The 25,651-nt window shown below is 47.9% G+C and overlaps 1 protein-coding gene across 1 annotated transcript; it reads right to left on the bottom strand.

Moving 5' to 3' along the window:
* Positions 1-668: 668 nt before the first annotated feature.
* On the bottom strand, positions 669-25,651 carry E2F7 (E2F transcription factor 7). Its single transcript, XM_068162421.1, has 13 exons — positions 25,575-25,651; positions 25,322-25,402; positions 21,606-21,881; positions 19,612-19,780; positions 16,901-17,185; positions 16,173-16,331; positions 13,696-13,833; positions 12,119-12,295; positions 11,400-11,484; positions 9,439-9,952; positions 7,034-7,304; positions 5,451-5,875; positions 669-3,764 (listed from the first exon to the last, which is right to left on the bottom strand). Exons 2-13 carry the CDS (start codon positions 25,400-25,402, stop codon positions 3,585-3,587), a joined length of 2,760 nt encoding a protein of 919 aa, XP_068018522.1. The 5' UTR covers positions 25,575-25,651; the 3' UTR covers positions 669-3,584.

The raw sequence follows: 25,651 nt of genomic DNA, 5'->3' as shown, positions 1-25,651 counted from the left end.
CAGGGCTTTACAGCTCTTGGGTGCCTGGGGCCAGACAGGCAGTGCTGCCATCCTGTGGAGAGCTGGGATGGGCACCCTGGGTAGTCAGGGTGGGGAACACCTCACAGAGTGCTGGGCCAGGGCCATTGGTTATTCTCTTGGCCAGCTCCAGGGCTTTAAGAGCTAGTTTGCAATGCACTTGTCCTTGTGCTTGTAACACAGCCAGGTGTGAACCAGCCAGGCACAAGAGACTGCACACAGTCCAGTGTAAAATCAGCCAGGCACAAGAGATTGCACACAACCAAGTGTGAACCAGCCAGGCACAAGGGCTGCCTAGTCAAGCTGTCCTCTGCTGCTCAGTGCTCAGAACCAACACTCGGTCGGGATGGATGTTTCTTTTCAAGGGTGCTCTCCATACTGAAGTCACAGCCACAATTGTCATTCAGCTTTTATTCTGTAAAAGTTTAATATTTTTGCTAAAAGACAGTAAATTAAAAAAATAAAAACAACCCATAAAAATACCCAGAAGCATTCAGCCCAGCAGTGTGACTGGAGTAAAGCTATAGGCAGAGATGGAAGGATGGCTAGAGAGCAGGAAAAGCAGGACGACTAGTCACTCGAGGTATGAACAGCAATAAACTTCAGACCTATATGAAACTAGCAGTGCAAAGACACAAACTGGAAGGAGCTTCACATGACAGAATCCAGCTTTTTTTTATTCCAGAAACAGCACCAATTTACAAAAGAATCAGAAGTGTAAACGTGGCAGGTAGATTCAAGTATAAGGTTTACACACTCACCCACCTCAGCAACTCTCCTGGCACAGAAAGGTTTCAGAAACCCTGCAGAACATCCTGGCTGTGCACCTTGCCTCAGTGCAAACAGAAATTCTGCTTTTCCTGGCTCATGAGCTGTTCCTACTTTATTTTACTTCTTAGCTTTTAGTGAAGGCAAAGGTGGGAAAGGTAAAACTCATTCCAACCAACCCTTCCCCTTTGCCGGTCTAGCTCAGCAGCTCAGGTACTGCAGGTAGTGTTGATCCCTTTGCTGCTCGACTGCTTCAGTGGTCCCACTCCTATTTTAGTGAGAGTTTTGCATTGACAAACACAAGAGAGAGCACATGAGCTCCCCTCTTCTTCTCCCAGGTCCAAAATCTGCTCTTGCAGCCATGACCCATCACACAGCTTTGATGGTGAAGAAGTTGATCCTCACTTTCAGACCTGCTGTGTTTATGGAAACTCACGACTGGAAGCAGAGATTGGAAACTGAAGATTCCTTTTCAGTCCTTGCATTTTCAAGTATAATGAGGTTTGTTATGGCACTGAGCAACATTACTGACAAAAGCAAGGCAATTTTAGCAACCATGCCTTGACTGGAGTCAGTACCAGCTCCAATGCGCCTCTTGGCTCCCAGTGGCCGTTGTGCTACGAGGCTGCATCTGAGCAAAGACAAGGTTCAGGGAATCAGCATCCGCCACGCCCCCCTGAACCCTGGCAGTCTGCTACCAGCTCCAACAGCAACAAGTGCACACTAGCAGAAGTGCAGGGGCAGCACCAGCATGCCAATTACACACTGACCTTGGGAGTGAAATGAAAGTCTGTGGGTGTGTGAGAAGAAGTAATTCAGAAGCCAAAATTGTAAACTTTGCCAGCTGTAGTGTAATCAGAAAAACACCAAACCCCTTAACACTTGGACGGCTGAAGATTCCTTTGCCACCCCCAAAATTTCCTATGGTTAATTCCACTCTAGATTTTCTTTCAGCAAGGGTTAACCAGCCCTCTTTGTCTATTCCAAGGTAAGGCCACATTACTCAAAGCCCCAGCTTCAATAAAAGTCTTTCTTAAAACTCCATTTTCATAACACATTTCATGATAAAAACAAAGACCAACCCTTACAGTCCTGGTCTGCCTTAAGCAACCAAGTAGCACATCTGACACTTGTACCTACCCTTGGAAAAACCAGTACCAGTGAGAGAAGAGCTGATGGTGACAGCCTCGTTTGCTGGCAGTCCAAAGTAACATGATCTCACCAGCAACACTTGCTGTCTTTAAAACAGGACATGGCACAGATTCAAGCACAGCAGGGAAAACACACCCAAGTGTAAGAGCAGGAAGCCTTACAATGATGTCCCCCACAGTATCAGTTCTGTGATTCTGTGACCCCTTAAAATGATGTCCTACACAATCAATACCGTGATTATTAATAGCACCAGCTGAATGTTAACTCTTGGACTTTTCTTCCTCTTTGTCTTCTTCTAAGGAAGACAGACCATTTCCACCCCAACCCCCCCCCTTCCAAAATTAGTGGCTCCTGCTCTTTGCAGCTTCTTGTTATGGTCTGGACAGATACACACCAAGAGGTAAGACCTCCCTTGTCTTCCAAGTATGTTTAAATACACTATGAACTAGTTATGAAAATCCTCTAAGTGAAGAGTTAGGCACTTAAGTACAAGCCCCTTAAGCAGACTTATGTAAACCACTAAACAGGCACTTAAGTAGACTCAGGTTAGACTGAATCTAATCACATGGTTAACAACTTCCCAGTATCCCTTGGTCATAAAGTCTAGCCTATGTACTTAAATGGGATGTGACATCCCAGCACAGTGGTTTGGCACTCTCAGATTACCTTGTCTAACTTATTGAAGGAATCAGGTTTTCTATTTTTACACCTAATGTCATACATTTTGCTCAGGGCAAAAGAAAAACAAACAACCCCCACCAACCCCCAAGGATTAATGTAACTCATTAGCACAATGACAAAAAAATGCAACATTCACAGTTATTTTGGTCTTAATATTTTCCCCATGTATACATTCAATCCTATTGTGTTAACCTCACTGTTAGGTTTTTCTAACCACAAGTGCTGGGCAAATTGTAAAACCACCAACTGACATTCAAGTAATCCCACCCTGAGAAAATCTGTTTGCTCTGAAGCTGCAAGAAAAACACCACCCAAACAAAACCACCACTTTTTGAGCATGAAATCCCACTGCATGTGTAAAATAACTAGCAAAAGGCTGCACCGGAGAGTGAGGATTTGACAGATTGCAACCAAGGAAGCAGTTGACTCCCAGAACTTAGCATTTTCACCACAGATTTACAAGGGGAAAGGCAAAAAAGGGAAAAAAGGGGAAAGGCAAAAAAGGGAAAAAAGGGGAAAGGCAAAAAAGGGAAAAAAGGGGAAAGGCAAAAAAGGGAAAAAAGGGGAAAGGCAAAAAAGGGAATCTTTCCCCCAGCTAAGTGCTAGACATCTGAGTTAAAACCATGACAAAGAGCCCCTGGGGACTCCAAGAAAATCTATTTGCATATCCTCACAGCAAGAGAGAGTTTTCCAAATTAAAACTGAAGGTACAATTTGATGCTCACAAGGCCATCTGAAGCACAGCCTCTGAATTCCAATCAGTACTGAAGGAACCATGCAGTAGAAGGGTTTCAGAACTAAAGGGTGTAAAGAAGGTGGTTAGCAGAGCCAGGGGGTGAGTAGAGAGTGGGTAGCACGCCAGGAAGGATGACCTTTCAACATGCTCCTTGTCAGCTAAGAGATTGTTCTCTGGTAGTCAACACAGGCTCCTAGGACAATCTGCCCACCCTCTGCAACGAGTGGAGTCAGTCAGCTGTGGTACTAGAGATTTCCAGTCTCCTCTGCACAGAGCTGGCATTCCTGGTCTGGGTGCCCTCGTTCTTCTTGCAGGAGGCAGGGTCTCCGAGGCTGCCAGGAGTCTTGAAGAACGCCTCGTGGCACGCGGGACGAATGCTCTTGGGAGTGAGGGGAGCAGACATAGGCTGCTGGGGAAACAAAACCACAAGCATTCAGGAAGCTGTTCTCAAAGCCTAGAGCCACACACACAAACAGGAATCTTAGGCTATGCCTTTAAAATTTTTCACAGGTATCACAGTATAACCAAGGTTGGAAGAGACCTTGAGGATCATCGAGTCCAACCTGTCACCACAGACCTCATGACTAGACCATGGCACCAAGTGCCACGTCCAATCTCCTCTTGAACACCTCCAGGGTCGATGACTCAACCACCTCCCTGGGCAGCACATTCCAATGACGAACAACTTGCTCGGTGAAGAACTTCCTCCTCACCTTGAGTCTAAACCTCCCCTGGAGCAGCTTGAGACTGTGTCCCCTTGTTCTGGTGCTGGTTGCCTGGGAGAAGAGACCAACCCCTTCCTGGCTACAACCACCTTTCAGGTAGTTGTAGAGGGCAATGAGGTCACTCCTGAGCCTCCTCTTCTCCAGGCTAAACAATCCCAGCTCCCTCAGTCTCTCCTCATAAGGCTTGTGTTCAAGGCCTCTCCCCAGCCTTTTTGCCCGTCTCTGGACACGTTCAAGTGTCTCGATGTTCTTCTTAAACTGAGGTGCCCAGAACTGGACACAGGACTCAAGGTGCAGCCTAACGGATGCAGAGTACAGGGGCACAATGACTTCCCTGCTCCTGCTGGCCACACTATTCCTAATGCAGGCCAGGATGCCATTGGCCTTCTTGGCCATCTGAACAGAAAGTAGTAAAACTGTAAGTAAATCACTACTGGGTGTAAAAAGGAACACAGACAATTCTAAACAATCCCCCCGGAAGAGGTAAGGCACTAAAACTGGTTGTACCAAGACAATCTTCTCTTCTTGCTGTTTCACTCTGGGAGAGACACAAACTCCTTTCTGATTGACTTTGGCTGCATTGTTTTGGCTAAGTCTAACTTCTCTGCTCCTTTCTCTTGTCCCTTTTGTCTAGGGGGGTAAGGGGGGAGGCAAAGAGAGAGAAGCTGGTAGCTTCCCCTGGTCTTTGACCAGGGTGAGGGTCCTTGTGCTGTTATCAATTGCAAATCCCTGTCAATATTGCAAATCCTGGATATTTTGTACACATTCATGGCATCCCATTGCAGAGTGTAGTTTTGCTTGTAAATACAGCTTCCATTTGCTTCCAGCTAAGCTGGTCTGGCAAAGTTAATGTGTGGGGGGGGAAATTTCAACCCACCCCAAGACAACATTAAGCTCTATACCCTGCCACAGTGGGGAACCACATCACACATCCTTTCAGAAGCTCCATGTGAAAAGCTGCAGCCTTTGCTTCTTTTTGCGCTGGAGCTGCCCACCTGTTGTCAAAGCTGAAAGCCTCTATCTCACTGCCAACTCACTGAGCTGATTGGATGTCAGGAAGAAATTCTTCCCCATGAGAGTGGTGAGAGGCTGGCACAGGTTGCCCAGGGAGGTGGTGGAAGCCTCATGCCTGGAGGTTTTTCAGGCCAGGCTGGATGTGGCTGTGAGCAACCTGCTGTAGTGTGAGGTGTCCCTGCCCATGGCAGGGAGGTTGAAACTGGCTGATCCTTGAGGTCCCTTCCAACCCTAACAGTTCTATGATTCTCTAACTTATCACTCTGATATTGGCACCAGCTGCAGCCTGTGAGCCTACAGGCTTGGCAGTGCTGTTTTTATCATTACTCAAACCACCACCTCTGACTCTTTCTCACCTGCTGCAGCTTTAGAAGGGTGACGGGATGCCCCATACAGACAGGGGAGTCCAGCTTCACAGCAGTGCAGGATCTTGCCAGCACAGGACTCAGGTGCAGAGCAGGCTGGGCTGGCTGCTGGGGATCCACCAAAGGTGTGGGTGACACCTTGGGAGTGAGCACAGCCGTGGTGCCTATGAGAACAGGCGTGGTTGAGGCCAGGCCAGGCACGCTGAAATTGACAGAGCTGGCAGCTGAGAAGCAGCCATCGGGAGCCGGGGAAAGAGAACTGGGGAGCGCAGGAGAGCAGACGAGAGGGAAGGAAGCCAGAGCTGCTGATGGCACCATGACACAGGGGACACCCACAGAAGGCAATGGGCTTGCAGCCAGGCTGATACCACCAGGGGCTTGGTTTGCAGACAACAGCAGGTTAAAATTGCTTAATCCTAAATCAAAGGGAGAAAAAGCAAGGCATCAATACAGTGAACAAACTGAAGTGAAGCTACTTCCTCTAGAACAGGAAAGAGAAAACTGTGATGCAAACACGGAAAAAGAAGGAAGGGAACTGTTCACAAACCTCTTGGGTCGAGTTCCCTTCCCCTACCTGCCTCCAGCTCCCCCCCTTCTGCCTGACCACTGTATCTGCAGCCATTGATGCTGCTCCTGTTAAGCACCAACCACACAGCTTGCTGTTTCCTGCTCCTAACTTCAGTTACAAGCCACACCTTGGCACAACACAACTCTTTTTTTCCCTCCCACTAACAGGAATCATATCCTCTGCTGCATGGAAATATACACTGGTTGCAACGAGGGGAAAAAAGACAAGCCAACCACCAAGTAGAAAAGCCATAGCCCCCAGATGCTCATTTTCCTCAGAACAGCTGAACAGACAGTTTTGAAACAGGAGCTGCTATTGCTCAGTTTGCCTCACCTTCCAAAACGCCAGGATCAGCATCTGCAAACTGAGCATCTCCATTCTATAAACACAACCCAGAAGACTCCACTCTGTGCCACAGGTGAGTCAAGCACTAATGCAGCATCCATGATAATCTGCCACACACATCCTATTCCCACAAAACTCCACACAACCCCAGGCAGGCAAAACGGTGCCCACAGAATCCTCTTGTAGCATCTCCAGCTACAGTGTCCTGCGAGCAGGCCTGGCTACACTCCCAGTGCCTCAGCCTGATGATGCAGGTGGTAAGCACTACAAAGGTCATAGATGAGTGAATTCCCCCAGCACTGAGGGGAATGATGCTGCACAGGTCTGGCTGTCCTACTGCCAAACCCAGCCTTCCAGCACCCCAGTTTGGAATGCAGCATAGGTGCCTTTTGTGCTGCACTGAATTCAAGGCATGCAAAACCCCACATTATTAATCTCTTTTAACGTTTGGGTGCCTCAGAAAAGTGCCTGCATTTTCAGGGAAGCAACAGTTCACATCTGGAGTCAAGAGACTTCAGAGCTATGAAACTGCTACAGAGAACTGCTGAGAGTTTTTGTGCCAAATATGACTTCTTCATGTATCTGCAGGCATCCTTATTTGAGCAGAGCAGTGAGCTGAGGCAGAATTTTGAATGACTCTGGATCTCCTGGCTGCCCTTACCTGCAGTAGGCTGAACATAAAGATACTGTGGTAGGAAAGGCTGACTGCCATTTTCCTTAGAGATGTGCTCTTTTCCTAGAGAGGGTTCACCAAGGTCTTCATTTTGACAACATTTTTCTTGCTTTTGAGAATCTAAAGGCTTGCTAGATGCCTTGTCTGTAGCCTCTGGGGCAACAGGACTTGCATGGTCAAGGTGAAAACCTTCTAGGCGCTCAGCAGAGGTACAGCCACTTCCGGGTGTAGTTTCTGCCTTGGCTGGCTCAGAAGGCTTCTAAGCAAAAACACAAGAGGAAGTGGTGAGTCCAAGCTGAAATAACACAGTACAATGTATCTCATGCACCTTGTCAGCTAGAGTAAAAAGGCCATCTGTGCAAAGGACAGCACAACACTGACTGGCTGGGGTCAGAGTGGCTGGAGAGCTGCCAGAGAGGGACCTGGGGGTGCTGATTGACAGCCACCTAAACATGAGCCAGCAGTGTGCCCAGGTAGCCATGAGGGCCAATGGCATCCTGGCCTGCATTAGGAATAGTGTGGCCAGCAGGAGCAGGGAAGTCATTGTGCCCCTGGACTCTGCATTGGTTAGGCCACACCTTGAGTCCTGTGTCCAGTTCTGGGCCCCTCAGTTTAAGAAGGACATTGAGACACTTGAAGGTGTCCAGAGAAGGGCAACGAGGCTGGGGAGGGGTCTGGAGCACAGCCCTGTGAGGAGAGGCTGAGGGAGCTGGGGTTGCTCAGCCTGGAGAAGAGGAGGCTCAGGGGAGACCTTCTTGCTCTCTACAACTACCTGAAAGGTGGTTGTAGCCAGGAAGGTGTTGGTCTCTTCTCTCTAGCAACCAGCACCAGAACAAGAGAACCCTCTTGAACACCTCCAGGGATGGTGACTCCACCACTGCCCTGGGCAGCACATTCCAATAGCGAACGACTCTCTCAGTGAAGAACTTTCTCCTCACCTCCAGCCTAAACTTCCCCTGGTGCAGCTTGAGACTGTGTCCTCTTGTTCTGGTGCTGGTTGCCTAGGAGAAGGTGCTAAGCCCCACCTGGCTCCAACACCCCTGCCATGGGTTGTAATGAGGGTTGTAAGAGACTGGCACAGGTTGCCCAGGGAGGTGGTGGAAGCCTCATCCCTGGAGGTTTTGAAGGCCAGGCTGGATGTGGCTGTGAGCAACCTGCTGTAGTGTGAGCAGGGAAGTCATTGCGCCCCTGGACTCTGCACTGGTTAGGCCACACCTTGAGTCTTGTGTCCAATTCTGGGCCTCCCAGTTTAAGAAGGACATTGAGACACTTCAACGTGTCCAGAGAAGGGCAACGAGGCTGGGGAGAGGCCTTGAGCACAGCCCTGTGAGGAGAGGCTGAGGGAGCTGGGATTGTTTAGCCTGGAGAGGAGGAGGCTCAGGGAGACCTCATTGTTCTCTACAGCTAGCTGAAGGGAGGTTGTAGCCAGGAAGGGGTTGGTCTCTTCTCCCAGGCAAGCAGCACCAGAACAAGAGGACACGGTCTCAAGCTGTGCCAGGGGAAGTTTAGGCTGGAGGTGAGGAGAAAGTTCTTCACTGAGAGAGTCGTTTGTCATTGGAATGTGCTGCCCAGGGAGGTGGTGAAGAGGGGATTGGATGTGGCACTTGGTGCCATGGTCTAGTCATGAGGTCTGTGGTGACAGGTTGGACTTGATGATCTTTGAGGTCTCTTCCAACCTTGGTGATACTGTGACCAGCCAATCACCAAACTTGAAATTTGGTTGGAGGCTTTGAAGTCTAAGCCCTGTGCTATAGTTCACTTCCAGTACTTGGGGGCACTGGACAAGAAACACCTGAGCCTGGGGATTTCCCTCCCTCTATTGGTAAGGAAATCCACCTGTTTCAAATGGCTTGTAGTTGAACACTGATGCAATCTTGAGCCCATTTTCAGTAGTAAACACAACTGTGAGAGAGATGCACTTCACCTCCACCATCATCTCCTCTTCTCACTGCAGGCAACAGAAGGCTTGAGAGAGAGGAACTCAAGCTGGAGCTGGGGGGAAGTACAAACTACCCTTGCTATGTCTGAGTGAAGTAAGCAGTGCTGCTGCTCTTTGGGAGCCCCAAGCCAGCAGGCAGGAGGTACAGTCTACGTTGACTTCCTCCTCTCTGGCAGGCTACGCTGCTGAAGACAACGCTCGGGACACTGAGTCCAAAGAACGGATGAGCATCGCTTCACTGTGCCAAGCAATCACAGCTCATTTTCCCCCCTAGTAATGTGAAAACACCTCCCAGCCTGTGCCATTCCTTCCTGACACAGGCCTCTTGCAATGTGATTCATAGATCTGTGACAAGAGTGGTGCAGTGCATTTTCACTTGGGAAAAGAGTCTCTGGGGCAAAACCTCTTCCTCGCTCCCAGAAAGCCTAAGTGATAATGAAATTCACTTTGTTACCTTAGGTACTACAAGTGAGAGGGGCACATCACTCTCTTCCAAGTTTTGCTTTTTAGAAGCTGGCTCTTCATCATGTCCAGGGGAAGAGGGTGTTGTGCACTGGTGGGAGCTGCGCTTCTGGCAGGCAGCTGGAGGTACGGCACTCCGCCCTTCCGCGCTCCTGCCTCCCGCATCTCCTGCGGTGGTCTCCCTGAAGTTGTTTTCCTGAAGACTGCCATACAACATTAAAAGGGATGAAGATGGGAAGCACAGGAAGGGTTGGCTGGGGAGCAGAGCAGGCTTTTCATTTTCTGTTTTGGTGACTGCTGGTGTGGAAGGATGCAGAGTTTGGCTGCTGATGCCATTTGGCAGCGAGAAGCTTGGCACATCTGCCTGCACCATGGGGAAAACTGCCTGAGGCAAAGGGGTGACACAAAACTCAGAGTCCATAGAAACTGGAAGAAGGGAAAGAGGTGAGGCTATACTTGGGTTGCTTGCTGAATTTAGATTTGTTTCTGTAGCACAAGCTTTATTCCTAAAAAAAAAAAAAAAGGAAAAAAAACCTAATGAGAAATGGTAAAACATTGAGTCCACAATGAAGCCCCTGCTTGATCCTCAAAAGCAAACAAACACACTGCTAGACACAAGTGTGGGGAAATTCCTCCTCCACATCACTACTTTTACACAGAGGGTCACTTTTTATTTTGTCTCATTACACAGATGCAGACTTACCAGGTATTTGCCAGAACAGTAAGGCTTTTGGGTGCACTTGAGCAAAGTCAATCATTCACAAACAAATTCCAGTTAGGACAGACCCACTGCTATGGACACAGACTGAGAGTTGGGGCTGTTCAGTCTGGAGAGGAGAAGGCCATGAGGAGACCTTCTTGTGGCCTTCCAGTACCTGAAGGGGACTCCAAGAAAGCTAGGGAGGGACTTTTGAGGGTGTCAGGGAGTGATAGGCATGGGGGAGATGGAGCATAACTAGAAATGGGGAGATTCAGACTGGATGTTAGGAAGAAGTTGTTCCCCATGAGGTTAGTGAGAGACTGGCACAGGTTGCCCAGGGAGGTGGTGGAAGCCTCATGCCTGGAGGTTTTTCAGGCCAGGCTGGATGTGGCTGTGAGCAACCTGCTGCAGTGTGAGGTGTCCCTGTCCATGGCAGGGGGTTGGAACTGGCTGATCCTTGAGGGCCCTTCCAACCCTAACAACTCTCTGATTCTTTGATATGACAGATATGCTCTTACATGGAACCATGATTTGCTTAGCCTACCCAAACAGGTCAAAGGAGGCAGGGATGTCCTATATAAGCACACATGAGATGAAGAACTACTGAAGGACAACAGTGGCACAAGTACAGGTGGGTTTAAATTTGCCATGAAAAAGAAAATAAGCAAAAACCCCAGAAAGGAACACTGAGACCTATCAGCATTCAAATGGTAACAATGAGATTCTCTGGCAATCTTCTTTGTCAGTCTATCATAGTATCAGTCAGGGTTGGAAGGGACCACAAGGATCAGCCAGTGCCAACCCCCTGCTGCCATGGGCAGGGACACCTCACACTAGATCAGGCTGGCCACAGCCTCATCCAGCCTGAGCTTAAACACCTCCAGGCATGGGGCCTCAACCACCTCCCTGGACAACCCATTCCAGGCCTTCACCACTCTCATGCTGAAGAACTTCCCCCTCACCTCCAGCCTGAATCTCCCCACCTCCAGCTTCATTCCATTCCCCCTAGTCCTGTCACTACTTGAGATCCTGAGAAGTCCCTCCCCAGCCTTCGTGTAGGCCCCCTTCAGATACTGGAAGGCTGCAATTAGGTCACCTGGGAGCCTTCTCTTCTCCAGGCTGAACAGCCCCAACTCTCTCAGTCTGTCCTCATAGGAGAGGTGCTCCAGCCCAGTCTCATCAATGCAATCCAGCCCTGAGCTAACAATGATAAGCACAAGGTTGAAACTGGACAGGAGTTGAGACAAACCTACCTAGGATCTTCCTCTCTTTCCTGCCTGCAGACAGCTGCTGGATTGACCATTTGGGAGCAATATTCATCTGAATTCACAACACAGGCTGCAAGAACAAAGGAGCATTCCATTAAGAACAGCTATGTTTAACAAGCATATTTTGATGCTGGTCATCTAAAGCAATTGGTATAATTTTTTTCTATCCTGGCACATTTTCATAATACCCAGTAATTACCTGGAGCTGCAACCTGCAAGACACTCAGAATTCTGAGTCCCACCAGAGAGGTGCTCAACATTTCCATTTCCTATAAAAAGGAACTGTGAAAAGCCCTGTAATGGCTTCATGTTTTTTCAATAGCTCTCCATTAAACTGTTACAGTAAATTCCACTATGTAAGGAACCACACAATAACTCAAGCTTTGGTGGCTTTATCTCTAGCAGAGTTCAACAGAAGAAAGTGTAGTATAGTTGCAGTTAGAGAGCAAAAACATCTACCAGAAAACAAACTGCAGATTCAAGGCAGTATGGCTCAGATACAGCACATCTAACTTCAGGCCCTTGACTGGAGGGTCCAGGAGAGAAGACTCTTCACATGAACAATAGAAATACAGGCACCTCCTCCCAAGGATAAGTCACATATTTAATTAGGCTCATTCACCCAGTCAAGAGCCTTAGACTGGTGAGGCCATGTTTGGGCAGCTCAAGCTATACACAAAAGAAGACGCTTCATTAGTAGTTACCTGGCCTCTCTTGATGTGGGCTGCTGGGCTCAGAACTGACCTTCCTTCTGGTGCCTTCACAAGGCTGTGCGCAGTTCAACGAAGCGCCACGTGTAAACTTGTGCTGTCCATTACCACAGGCTCCTCTCTGTGTCCCTGGCAGAGGATCAGAGGATGGGCTGGGCCCTCTTGGCTCATCTGCAGGAACATAATTACGTACAACAGTCCTTCAGGGAACACAGCTTATGGCTTAGGCTTCTGCCATGTTACCAAATCTGGCCATAGGAGGTAACTTTTGTACCATCTCAAACCCCACACCACTGAAGCAGACCTAAGGTCAGCAGCACTGGGAGATAAGGACCTCCTTCCTTTCCATTCCATGGCAGCTGCAGCAGCAGCTACACTCTAGCATGTGTAGCCTGGAGGAGAAGGAGCATTAAGATGGCATTACACAACCCTTCACTTTTACTTGGTCCTGGCACTAGCCTGATGCAAATATATTACCAAAGGGTTTCTCTTTGCTCTGGCTTCTAGCCAAAAATCAGCAGCTCACAGAGATGCTCTGCCCACTGTTGCCTCTTTTGCAGGCAAAGCTTTTATACAAGGAGATGCATGCAAGGAACAGCTCTGCTCTACCTTGGTGAGACCCCCTTACAAAGACATCAATTCACCTGCTTATGACAGAAAAGCTGGGAACCCAGCTTTGGAGATGTAAGCATCTGCCATTGCTGTAGGATTCATACAGTTATTCACATAGCTGTGGAAGTCAGTATAAAAATACCAGCAAGACACAGAATCCTTCAACATCCCTCCACAGTTCCAGCTCTTAGGTACAAAGTCTGACAAGGGGAAACGCTGAGCTGGCCAGCAGTTAACAGTCACAGGATAGAGAATGAAATGCTGGAGAGTTCTTCACACACAGAAAAATCCCAGAGAAGGAAAAGGATTCTAGGGCAGGAGTTGGCAGGGCTCATTGATAGGGCTTTAAACTAGATTTGAAGGGGGAAATGGGTTGTTAATCTCATGCTTGCCTGTGACAAACATTGGGGCAGCTCACCAGAGGCAGAGGGATGGATGCCAGCAAGGGCTCTCCACTTGTTGCCCTGAGGCAACCCAAGGACAAAGCACTGGGGCACCCCAAGAGAATCAAGGGGGATTCACCTAACAGAGTGGCACGGCCAGCCCAGCTGAAGAGCCTCTATGCAAACGCACACAGCGTGGGCAATAAACAGGATGAATTAAGGGCCACTGCACTGCCAGGATGTTATGACATAGTGGCTGTTACTGACACTTGGTGGGATGACTCCCGTGACTGGACTGTAGGGGGAGATGGGTACAAGCTCTTTAGGAAGGACAGGCAGGGCAGGAGGGGAGGAGGTGTCGCTCTCTGTATCAGTGACCAGCTGGAATCAGTGGAGCTCCACCTGGGCAAGGATGATGAGCTGGTTGAGAGCATTAAGGGGAAGCCAGGGGAAGGCGATGTGACTGCAGGGGTCTGCCACAGGCCACCTGACCATCAGAACCAAACCCTAACAATTCTGTGATTCTATTCCACTGGGAAGCACAAGAAGGAAAGGAGTGGAAGCTACACAAGTTACCAGTCTGGGCAGGGAACTCCACGGGCCCAATCCACTTGAAGGCTGGCTTGCGGCCGCGCTCCTCCGTGACGTGCACCTTGGTGATCAGGGCCAGGCTGGTGAGGACGTTGGCGATGTCGTACAGCCTGCGCACCTTGGCTGGCAGGGGAGGGCACAGACAGTCATCACTCACACTTCCAGCCTGCTCATTCCATCACACACTCTCACCACAGCTCTCACCAAGCCCTATGAGAGGCTGAGGAAGCTGGGGTTGCTTAGCCTGGAGAAGAGGAGGCTCAAGGGAGATCTTATAGCCATTGACAGCTCCCTGAAGAGAGGTTGTAGCCAGGTGGGGGTTGGTCTCTTCTCCCAGGCAACCAGCACCAGAACAAGAGGACACAGTCTCAAGCTGTGCCAGGGGAGGTTTAGGCTGGAGGTGAGGAGAAAGTTCTTCACAGTTCTGCCCAGGGAGGTGGTGGAGTCACCATCACTGGAGGTCTTTAGGAAGAGCCTGGATGAGGCACTTAGTGCCATGATCTAATTGATTAGCTAGGTTTGGGTGATCAGTTGGACTTGATGATCTTGGAGGTCTCTTCCAACCTGGTCGATTCTGCGATTCTCACAGACAAGGCAGGTAAAATCTTAATCCACTTCCTCTGAAGCCCACCCTGCCAGCCTCCACCAGCTTATTACTGCTGCTTCATGTTTTAGCTGCTGAACCACCTTAGGAGCTCTGATTCAAACTCACATACCTCATGTTGATGGATATGGTTTAAGGAGTGATGACACCACCAGCTGGCCTAGAAAAGGCAGTCTGTCTCCATGTGGAGGGAAGACAAGCACTTACACCATCACAGGATGTTAGGGGTTGGAAGAGACCTCCTAAAGTCACCAAGTCCAACCCCCCTGCCAGAGCAGGACCAGAGAATCCAGCACAGTTCACATAGGAACACATCCAGAAGGGGTATAAAATGATTAGGGTAGCATCCTTCAGTCAATCATTTTCCATGCTAAATGTTTCTTTTCCAGGACCTCAGCTGCTTTTCTTGAAGTCTGATTCAATTCTATTATTTCTCAGTACAAGAGAAGACATCACCAAACACCTCTGAAAGGTGGCATTACCTTTTCTGCTTCCACAAAGGATGTTATAGGTTGGAAGGGACCTCTGGAGATCATTGAGTCCAACCCCCCTTACAGAGCAGGACCATAGAATCCAGCACAGGTCACACAGGAATGCATCCAGATGGGGCTTGAAAGGCTCCAGAGAAGGAGACTCCACCATCTCTCTGGGCAGCCTGTTCCAGTGCTCTGTGACCCTCCCAGTGAAGAAGTTCCTCCTCGTTGAGGTGGAACCTCCTGTGCTGGAGTTTCTATCTATTGCCCCTTGTCCTGTCACAGGGCACAACTGAGCAGAGCCTGTCCCTTCGCTCCTGACCCCCAGCCCTCAGATATTTAGAAACATTTATTAAACTCCCCCTCAGCCTTCTCTTCTCCAGACTAAAAAGCCCCAGGGCTCTCAGCCTCTCCTCATAGGGCACATGCTCCAGTCCTTGAGGGCAAGAAGCACCTGAGTACACAGCTGATCACAAGAGGACACCTATTTATCATCTTAAAAAAGTAACACTCTTAGGAAAATCTCTGTGACTCCTATAAATAGCAAGTTTGAGGTGCTACCCACAGCTTATCCTGCTCAACTCCTCACACCCTCCCTGGTGGTTGGGGTTGAATTTTAAAACTGAAGTGCAAGTACTTCATTTTAGAAGTGCTTTAAAAACTTGGAATAAAAGCCTTTGTTTTAGAAGCATTATTCACCAATGAGAGCTATTTACCAATTTTCCATGGTGCCCAAGGAATCAAAATACTCATGTCCACTAACTGAAAAGCAAAGTCTGCCACCCAGCTGTGAAAAACTGCTGGGGCAAAAATGAGAAGTATCACATTTCTGGAGAGAAAAAAAAATAATCAATACCATTAAATTAAACAACATTTTTCATTTCAGTAAGGTCTGAAAAATCACTCAGAACAGTTCAGGCAAGCAGAGTATACCAAAAAAATGGAGACAACCCCCTTCCCAAATTATTTTTCTTCTTTCTGAAGCTAAAACTTGGGAGATAATTGTCAAGTTGACTCTTCCCCCTGCTAAGCTTTCACAGAATGTTAGGGGCTGGAAGGGACCTGGAAAGCTTCTCCAGTCCAACCCTCCTGCCAGAGCAGGATCACCTAGAGCAGGTCACACAGGAACACATCCAGGCAGGTCTTAAATATCTCCAGAAAGGGAGACTTCACAACCCCCTGGGCAGCCTATTCCAGTGATCTGTCACCCTCACAGTATATCTCCAAATACTGCAACTTGCAATTAAAAGAACCCCAAACAACCAAACCATATTTCAGCAGAAGACTCCTGAGCTGCTCTCGCCGTTAGCCACTGGAGTCAGTCCAAACAAGCCCCTCTCTTTCCCTTGCTCACTGACTGATTCACCTCTCAACAGCCAGCTTACTTTTAAATTTGCTGTGGTCCACTGTATCCTGGGTCTCTTCTATTAGAATCTTTGCTGCAGTGTCCAGAGTGACTATCTTTGTCTTGGAGGCAAGGAACAGCATGACAAACTTCTGGCTCATAATCCGCAGGGACTTGTCCTTTCTGCTGTTTGCAGATGCTGTGATACAAATAACACCCAAGCCTCTTAGCACATGTCATCCCCCACAACTCAACAACTTAGCAAGCAGTTTTGGCACACAAAAAAGGGGGGGGGGGGGGGGGCGAATTTTTTCCTCACTGGGGAGCAGAAATCTTTTGAAAGGCAGCAAATAACTGAGCAATTCAGAGCTATTCAAAGCTATGTTGCTATATAGTTTTGTGCCACAGTAATTTTGTGACTCCAATGGATTCTATAACTTAAAGCACTGTGTATTATATGGCCAGCACACAAACAGTGGACAAGTGGAAGCTGGCACCTGCTGTAAACACAAAGCATTTACTGTCAGGTACAGGTGGAGAGCCTGGCAAAAGTTCCTGCCACACTTCATGACAGAGGGAAAATGCCATCCTGAGCACCACGCTAGGGACAGGACAGAAGAATTCTGTTACCCCCATGGTGAATTCTGCAGCTCTTTGCAAAGGATATTTTCTTATTATTTAATTTCAAAGCCAAGAGTGAGGGGGAAAAGGTCAGCTAGTAAACTGGAGAAAGCAGTTTATGTCTGTGTATCACATCAGTTATCTTACCAGAAGTGCAGTCTGGTTCTGAGAAGTCCAGTAAGGGACAGTCTTGAGAATCAGGAACAGGCTCCTTTTTCTGTTCTCCAAATTTGTACTCCAAGTCCTGCTCCTTGTGCTGGAAGAAGGCCATTAGCTCCCCATACTGCAGCTCTCCTACCTCCTGAAGCATTTTCAGGGTGTGGCTGAGGTTGTGCCGGCCGTGCCAGCAGTACTGGTTCTTGGCCACACGGCTAACCAGGTGCAAGGACTCCAGGACGTTCACTATGTCGTAAATCCGTCTCCGCTCAACTCCTGGTTTAAGAGGGGAGGGAAATAAAACAGACACAGATGCTCATCTACTTTCAATGTGCTCTTCAGAAGCAGCAGAACACAGAGCAGGCTGCTCTTTAACACCTGAGCCTTCACAAGACGTTTCTCACTGTTTACCTGGACACATCACGTTGGATCTGCCCACATCTGCACAGCTGACTTTCCTATGGCTAGCCTCATGGTCTGATGCTCTTGGCCTGTTTACTAAATTGCTGGCCCAGCCATGGCTTCATCATAAGCCATGTAGATACACTGTGTTTAGGACAACTGATTGCAGTCTGCCCAGTCCCACTCAGGCCCATTCAGAGTGCTCTGAGCTAAAACCCAAAAAGCCAAGAAGCCACCAATGCCCTTCGGCCCTTCCTGCCAGAGAGCTCCAGAGCCTGTGTGTAACACAAGGCAGGAAAGCCTCTGAGCCTGGCACTGACACACAGTAGATATAAAAGCCCACTCCTGCTGGAACCAGTAGTCCTCCATTTGCACTTCCAATGGCACAATTACTTGCTAAGCAGGTATCAAGCAATGGAGAACCAAAGGCTTCATAAGGTGCAGAGCAACCTTTTGTTGCTAGATGCTGCAGGAATGAGTCCTCAGTGCTGGCTGGGTCTACCCCAACGTGAAGTCTATGAAGTATGTCTAACTTAGGTTCAGCTGACTTGTGTGTGCAAGGTTGGGGATTCAATAACACACAGGTGGCTCTGCTCACCGCCCCAAATATTCACATTCAGGATTGTTTGAAGCACAGCTGCTGTATATGAGACAGTGCACTATACACTGGTGGCATCATCTACCCCAGAAATCTCCTAACAGTTAACACGGGTTGAGCAGAAGTGCTAGCCTAGAGGAAAGGTTTTGCAAGACTTCACAAGGCCTTGCTGCACCTGCAGAACATGGGTAATACTTTCCAGCCTCAAACAGATGCTAGGATAAACAATCTCTGAGTATTTCCAAGTACATGGAGAACTTGAGAGTGAGGGATGCTCTAGCAAAACAAGAGTGCTACACATATCCTGGTGTCTGTCAGGCACCATCAGCCTGACAGACACCAGTCAGTTAGTGAGCAAGGGAAAGAGAGGGACACCACTGTCACCCCCTCTGTGGGCTTTCCACAGGTTTTCAGCAGACAACATTTGTAAGTCAAAGCTGTATTACAACTCTTATTGCATAACAAAGATCAGCAGTAAATGTTGTGGTCTCTGAAGCAAGTTAGTACAGACAAGCAAAGAAGTGAAAGCCAAAGGGAAAGAAAAACACACTCAATTTCTCAGAGGTGAAACCTCCAACAGGAAGGTTCTAGTGCTTAGGAAAGCAAAGTAACATCTCGCCCAGCACAGAATAGAGCCCTGCTTGTGTTTAGCTGAACAGAGCTGGAGCACAAGCCTCTTATGCAAACAGAGAGGAGTAACTGCAAAATCTGAAAGAACAATTTGCTTAGAAGTACTTTATTTATTTCATCTGCATTCTCATTTCCACTTCCCATTACCGAGGCAAACAAATGAGTATTTACATGACTTTCAAACAAGAGTCACAGGGGACATCACCCTTCTGTTCCCTTTCTTCCCCAAACTGACACCTTTCCAACTTGCTACTTTCTTCCCCCCCCAATAAGATACCTGAATTCTAAATGTAGATCCAGTATTTACTTGATTTAATATCTGTAAAGTCCTTCCCAGCTAAGGCACAAGCTTGCCAAACAAGGACCTGGATCTTTTTGTTGTTAGTGGGACCTGGCTCAGTTCTCTCTCCTGACTTTTATTACTTCTCTCAGATATTTCATCAATCTTTGATACTACAAGCAAACCTAAGAGCAGGCCCAGAAAACAGGCTCCTCAATGCTTTCTCACCACCTCAACAGAACACATTGTCTCCTTCTACTCTTGCAGGTCTCCTGGCCACCTTCCCCCAAGACAGAATTTAAAGCTAAGACAACCTTGATGAGCCAGGAGATCTTTGAAGACACAAGGTCAGGTGTGTTGCTGAAGTCAGGCAGTAAACCAAACTGATTTCCTGCACCCACTAATTGGCAGTTGTTTCCCCAAGCCTTCTCTTTTGACAGACTTTGTTGTTTGTAAGTCAGAGAGGCGGCAACTGGTAACTCCTTCAGTGTTCAGCAAATTGAAAACTGAGGAAAGCAACAGAGCTGCTAAACAGATGAAGGAAAGATCTGCCTACCAAAAAGTACCTTCAGAGAGCAAATTTGAGAACAGCAGTGCTATGGAGCAGTAAAGAGACCTAGGAGTGTTAGGCATTTTGAACTCTTAATTGGTAGGCTTAGAAGAGCATGCAAACACAGGGTGGGGGAAGGCAGAGCCTGAATGTACTCTCTCTGAGAGCTGATCTTTTGAAGGCTCTCCTCTTCTGTTAGCCCAGGTGACCAGTTGTTACCTCATGCTTGCAGGTATACATACCAAGAATGGAAGCCACCTCATCCAAGGAAATAGTAGTCTTTTCTGTTGACAATGGGTAGCTTGGATAACGAGCTAAGAACTTCTGGCACAAGAGGCCCAAGCTTTTCTGTTTCCTGCTGGGCCTCTGCTTTTCAAATTCATCAACCGTGCTGTCTTCTACCACATCATACTGTTTGGGAAAAAGGAAAAGGTTGACCCTTGACTGCAGAGCTTTAGAAGGAAGGCATAGCCAGGGAAGGCACATTTCACATGTCAGCAACATTTGAGCTCACTTTCTAATAATGGAAAAAATGGTTATGCTTAAGGAAGCAGCAGTAAGACCAAACACCCAAGAGTAGCAGATAGAAGGAAGATTTTAAGGCCAGGCTGGATGTGGCTCTGAGCAACCTGATCTAGTATGAGGTGTCCCTGCCCATGACAGGGGGGGCTGGAACTAGATGATCCCTTCCAACCCTAACAATTCTATGATTCTTTCTCAGAGGAAGAGGAGGAATATTCCCTCAAACACCTCTGTGTCTAGTCTCTGGGTTGGACTTGATGATCTTGAAGGTCTTTTCCAACCTGATTAATTCTATTCTATTCTAATTCAGAAGCTGTGCAAGCCATCACAGTGTCCCTCTTGAAAGAGATTTTACTGCCCTTCACTTTGCCTCTCTAACTTCAAGAAACTGGGGGTTGGTATTGGGGAGGAGGCATGATGGTGAGAGGTTACAGAAGGCACCAGCCAGCCTCTAGATCTTAAACTCAGTCAAGCTGTTAATTCAGTGAATGCTGCAGACCTTTCTGTGCCTGCAGGGAGAAGAAGACAACCCCACCAAACAGCAGAAGTGTGATGGCAAGAACACATGGAGAGGTATGTTTGTTTCTTACAAAATGAGAATGATGGAAGGGTTTTTTTTTTGCACTGTGTCAATTTTTTTTGTTTTAAAAGGAAAGAACTAATCAGCATCTGGCAAAGAAAAGCTGAGAGTGGAGGCAGCTGCTGAACCCCAAACTTCCTTGCTTAGGAGATCTTCATTGTGACCAAGTGACCTTGTGGCAGGCTGTTGCTCTGATTCAATTAATTGTTTTTATGATATGGAAATAGCAGTATTCTCACAGGAACTCTTTCACAACTTTTCCAAGCCAGCTTTCTGTGCGGAGAAAGTTATTAAGTGCAAGCTTTACTAACTAGAAAAGATTTGAACTCTCTATAGTTGCCATCCCCAAAATGCTATATGGTCTTAACAGGCTTTAACATCAACTGTTTTTAACTAACTGGAAGGTCTGTTAGGAATTGTCCTTAGGCAACTGTTGATTCCTTTATGACTATCCAAAGTGCAGAATCCTTCAGACTACTGTAGGTGGTATACAACTTGCACTTGCAGAGTGATCTGCACCTACAAAATAATGTAGGAGGTTCCCAGAACTATCTTCCTCTCACTGAAATCAGCAGGGAAGGATATTATCCAGGGAAAAAAAAATAATCAAAGTTGTGGTTAGAACAACAACAAAGTCTAAAGGAAGAAAACTGTAGTGATGCATTGCCTGAGTCTTGGCAAGTCAAAGTGTTCCAAACACTTGGCTATACTGTTTGATGGAAAGTGGTTTCAGCTGACCACTCTGCAAAGCTTCTGTGGACAAGGTTTCAAAAGCATGCTGAAAAATATTCCTTCCCCCTGTCAAATTGCTTCTGAAAATGCTGCCTGTTTAAAACTGATCTGGCAATTTCCTTTCTAATGCAGGTCAGAAAATAGCCTCAGAAGTGCTTCAAGTGGGGAGAAATGACACGTTCAAGCTTTAATTCCTTCACAGTCCTTTACAGTAATAGTCAGGCTCTTGGGGGGTTACTTGTAAGACAGTTACTTCTAGTTTTGGAAAGTCCTGCTGCTCAGCCAGTGCTGTACAGGCAATTGCCCTTAGGAGCAAAGGGCCAGCTGGAAGAAAACTGAAGCACAACCTAAGGAAGGTCTGAGTCTTGACTGAACATAAGGTAACCACATTCTGAGTCTCACCTGTAATGAATCCGGTGTGTCGCTCTGGTCACTGTTTTCTATGGGTCTGAAGAGCTCTTTCTTCTTTTCCCTGTCCCTCATATCAGGACTAGCAGCATTAACAAGCATCTTCAGGTTAGCAGTGGGGGTCCAGGGATCAGGCTGAGGTCTGTCAATAAGCTTTACAGGTGTAATTGGATTTCTTTCTGGGGTGCAGCCTTTTTGCTTTGATAAATCAACTGGTTCACTCTTAATGGGAGTTTTTGGAGCCATCCTGGATCGATCAAATATGTTTTCCTATTAAACAAAAAGTTCTTTAGGCACAACAGGAAAGAAAACAGTTCCACAATCAATTTCATTGCTCTTACAGAGGTAATTTAATGACTCATGCCTTGACACTCATTTTTAGTACAGTTGTTCTGCCTTTGTTGGAAGCAGTACAGGTATTCTGCACGCTGCTGTACCAGAGGCAGTGTGTATGAGATATTGCCCTGAATTACAGACCCTGAGGTCAAGCAGTCAAACTTGTGGCCTTGCAGGCTTTTAAATCCTCACTGTTAGTATGACAGCTTTGCCCACAAACATAAATCACCAAATGGGGATTGAAACTGAAATAATGCACTGGTCACATTACACTGAACAAGAAAATAGTGTTCTGCTTGAAAAGTCCCCAGTCAAAGGCCATTCTAAGGATGCAGCTCTGAACTGTCATAAAACACCAAAGTGGATGTAACTTCAGGTGAAAGTGAAACTACCTCAGCATCTGCACTATCTGCTGATCAGTACACCAGAGAAATTGTCTGTTACAATACTCCTGGACTACAGCTAAGAGGTGCTAGAAAGAAGTCTAATTCATCAGCTGATTTCTATCATTCTTTGAATGAAGCTCCACCCCCTCCAGTCCCTCTCTGCAGTCTAAGGATTTTTTCCATACTTCTCTGGGCCCAACTTTACCCCTTCCTCTTACTGCAAGAATTATCACAGAATTAACCAGGTTGGAAAAGATCTTCAAGATCATCAGGTCCAACCCACCACCAACACTATCTGATCAACTAAACCATGGCACCAAGTGCCTCATCCAGGGTCTTCTTAAACACTTCCAGTGATGGGGACTCCACCACCTTCCTGGGCAACTCGTTCCAATGGCCAATCACTCTTCCTGTGAAGAATTTCTCCCTAACATTCAGCTCAACTAATTCCAAAGGGCTGAAGAAAATATCAGCTATATTCCTGAGCCAAGAGAACCATTTTCGAGACCCAAGAAACACCACCCTGGCATTTAGAGCAAATAGCTCATGAAGACTACCAGACTGGAGTAGGAGGATGCCATACTGCCTTTCTTTTGCAGGGTATAAAAAACTGAGGTCCAGGTATCCTAAGCCTGGCACAGAGCAGGACTTCCAGAAATGCCTGTGCATAAAGTTGTGCTGTGTCTTTCTGTCCAGTGAAATCAATGCTCTGTAGTCCAGCTATCACTTAATTCACCTTAGTACCCTACAAACTGGGCACTGTGTTACTTGGAGCTCTAGCTAATATTGCTTGGTGCTGTTGAGATTTAGTCTCTTGAGATGACTGCATGCACCTTGAGCGAGAGAAAGCCAAGCAGACAGATAATCAGCCAGAAAACCAGTAGAACTTGTGACCTGCTGAAGTTGGGAGTGAAGCCTTTAGAACAGAAAACTGCTTCTAAAAAAAGATAAATCAGGCTTGAAGTTGTTAGCTTTTCAGTCTAGCTGTGGTTTTGTTGATGTTAGTCTCAAACTGTGCAAGCTTCTTGCTCAGACTACCACCACCACTTCATTTGTTCCTTGCAATGAAGACTGGTTGGAGGCTGGAGAGTGTTATTAGGGGGGGGGGGGGGGGGGGGGGGGGAGGGGGGTTGTGGTGCAGTAAGTCTAATTCTTAAATGGAAAGAAAAAAAATCTTAAGTTCTCATTGGTTTGCTCTATGAACTTCCCCAAGTTTGGCTGTTTATGTGAAGCAACTGAGCTATCACTTAGTTGATACAAGTATTTAAATAGGGGATTCCAAAAAATTCACCTTATTTGATACAGCCTAGGTAGAAAGCAGAGAGGAATTCTAGTAACAACTGAAGCAAATCAAAGTAGAAACAAATCTGGCATGTCAAAAAGGTTGTGCCCTGAGTACTTGCAGCGAACACTTCTGCATACATCCACCTATGAATTACCCCAAAGGATGTAACAAATATACCTCCTTTTAGCAATTAAGAGTTAGCCAGTTGAAACTTACTACACTAGGATAAACAGGGGTCAATTTTGAGGCCAGGGTGCTTCTTAGACTATATGTTCACACAGCCTTGGCACACAACGTGTTCTTGCAATTTCACATTTGGCAGTGAATCAACACTCAGGCTGCAATGGAGAAAAGTCTACCTTCCCCCTCAAGTTCCTGTTCACTATGGTTAGTGCTAATGGAACTACAGTCAGGACAGCTGAAGCAACTTGCTGTTCTACCACTTAAAAATTTTCTGTTTGTACAAGTATCACAAAAAAACCCCCCAAAAATTAAAAAAAGACAGCAGCACTACAGCAGGACCATGACTGCTACCAACTTTTCAGATCTTTATTTTGCTTTTTACCTCTTCCCCCCCACTTTTTTCCCCCCCCCAGTAGCTGCATTGCTCAAACTCCTAGCTGTGTTCCACAAAACTGCAAGGGCAGTTGGTAGAAGTATGAGATTCACTTTGATTTGAGCAGAGATGGCTTACAACAACAAGGACAAGAAGGCCTGGCTTAATGAACTTAGTATGTCAGCAGGAATCAAAACAAACACCTGAGATAACAGGAGCTGAGTCCGACAAGAACTATGTGATCTTGGGAGGATTGAATGTGGAGACTGGGTGATGAATTGGGTCTATTTCAGGAGGCATTACTAAGCAAGGCATGCCCTAAGTTAGACATCCTGTGTCTTAGCTGGTGAGGCAAGAGAGGAGCCATGAGCTTGTTCCTTGCTGCGTGTCACTGCACAGGCTCTTTACCTACTAACACCACTGTATGGCTACAGGCATACTTTGCCTGGCCAGAAGACAAGCAGAGTGGACATACCTACCCTCATGCTCAAACTGCTGCTATGTAACAGGACTACACTGTTCCTGTGACATGTCAGGCCGGCCACTTGTTAGCTTTTGAATGCCGAACCTGTACAAAAACCTCCTCCTCCACCTTACACTGAAGTAGCCTCGAATTGCCATGTAAGTTTTGCTGAAGTGAAAGCCAAAACCTTCTTCCCTGGAAATAAAGCCTGCGTGCATGCACTCTGCTTGCTGACAACGGTGGTGTGGCTCATGGCTGTTTCGTTGGATGTCTTTTAACGGTAGCGTCGGACGCCCCTGTACTCCGAGTGCCAGCAGGTACCATGCACATGTACAACTGTAAGATGTACAGACGGGCAGGGCAGACCAGGTGTGGCGGTCCAAAAGGCAGCACCCCAAATGTTATCAGAGGGAGGGAGTGGGAAAGAACCCGGGGGGCACAGGCCTGACCGCCCAGCCTTACCAACTGGGCTGGAGCCGTGTACAGGCAGCGCGCACAGGGCTCAGGCGCCGTAGCCCCGAGGTGGCCGTCCCGGGCGCCCCTCTAGAACTTCGCGCTGTGGCCAGGCCGGCGCGATGCTCTGCACCGGGAGAGGCGGTAGCGTGCGAGGGGATCCCGCGGCGCTGAAGACAGACAGATCAAACCTCCCGCTCGCCTCCCCCCCAACTCCCCATGCCCGCTCACCTTCTGGGCCGCCTCGGCGCGGCCCCGCCGCCCCGGCCGGCCGCTCGCCAGGTCCCGCAGCGACAGGACGCTCACCTCCATCTGCAAAGCGAGAAGGCACTTTTAGCCCGGCCTTTAAGAGGAGCCGCTCCCGAGCGGGCTCGCGTCCGCGGCGGGACGCGAAGGGAGCGCGGCAGCACGGGACTTCGCTCCAGGGGCGGGAGGGGGGACACAGCCTGCCCGGCCCCTGCGGCGGGCGGCGCGGCGGCCTCACCTCGGCGGCGGGCGGCCCGGCGGGCGGGCGGGGGGCGCGGGTCTCTGCAGCTCCCGCCAGGCGCCCTCAGACATCTC

The sequence above is a fragment of the Melanerpes formicivorus genome, unplaced genomic scaffold (genome assembly GCF_026170545.1).
Source record: "Melanerpes formicivorus ecotype bairdi unplaced genomic scaffold, bMelFor1.0.p_v2 SCAF_64, whole genome shotgun sequence".
Taxonomy (NCBI): domain Eukaryota; kingdom Metazoa; phylum Chordata; class Aves; order Piciformes; family Picidae; genus Melanerpes; species Melanerpes formicivorus.
The sequence above is the reverse complement of the archived record's forward strand: the minus strand, read 5'-3'. Positions and strand labels throughout refer to the sequence as shown.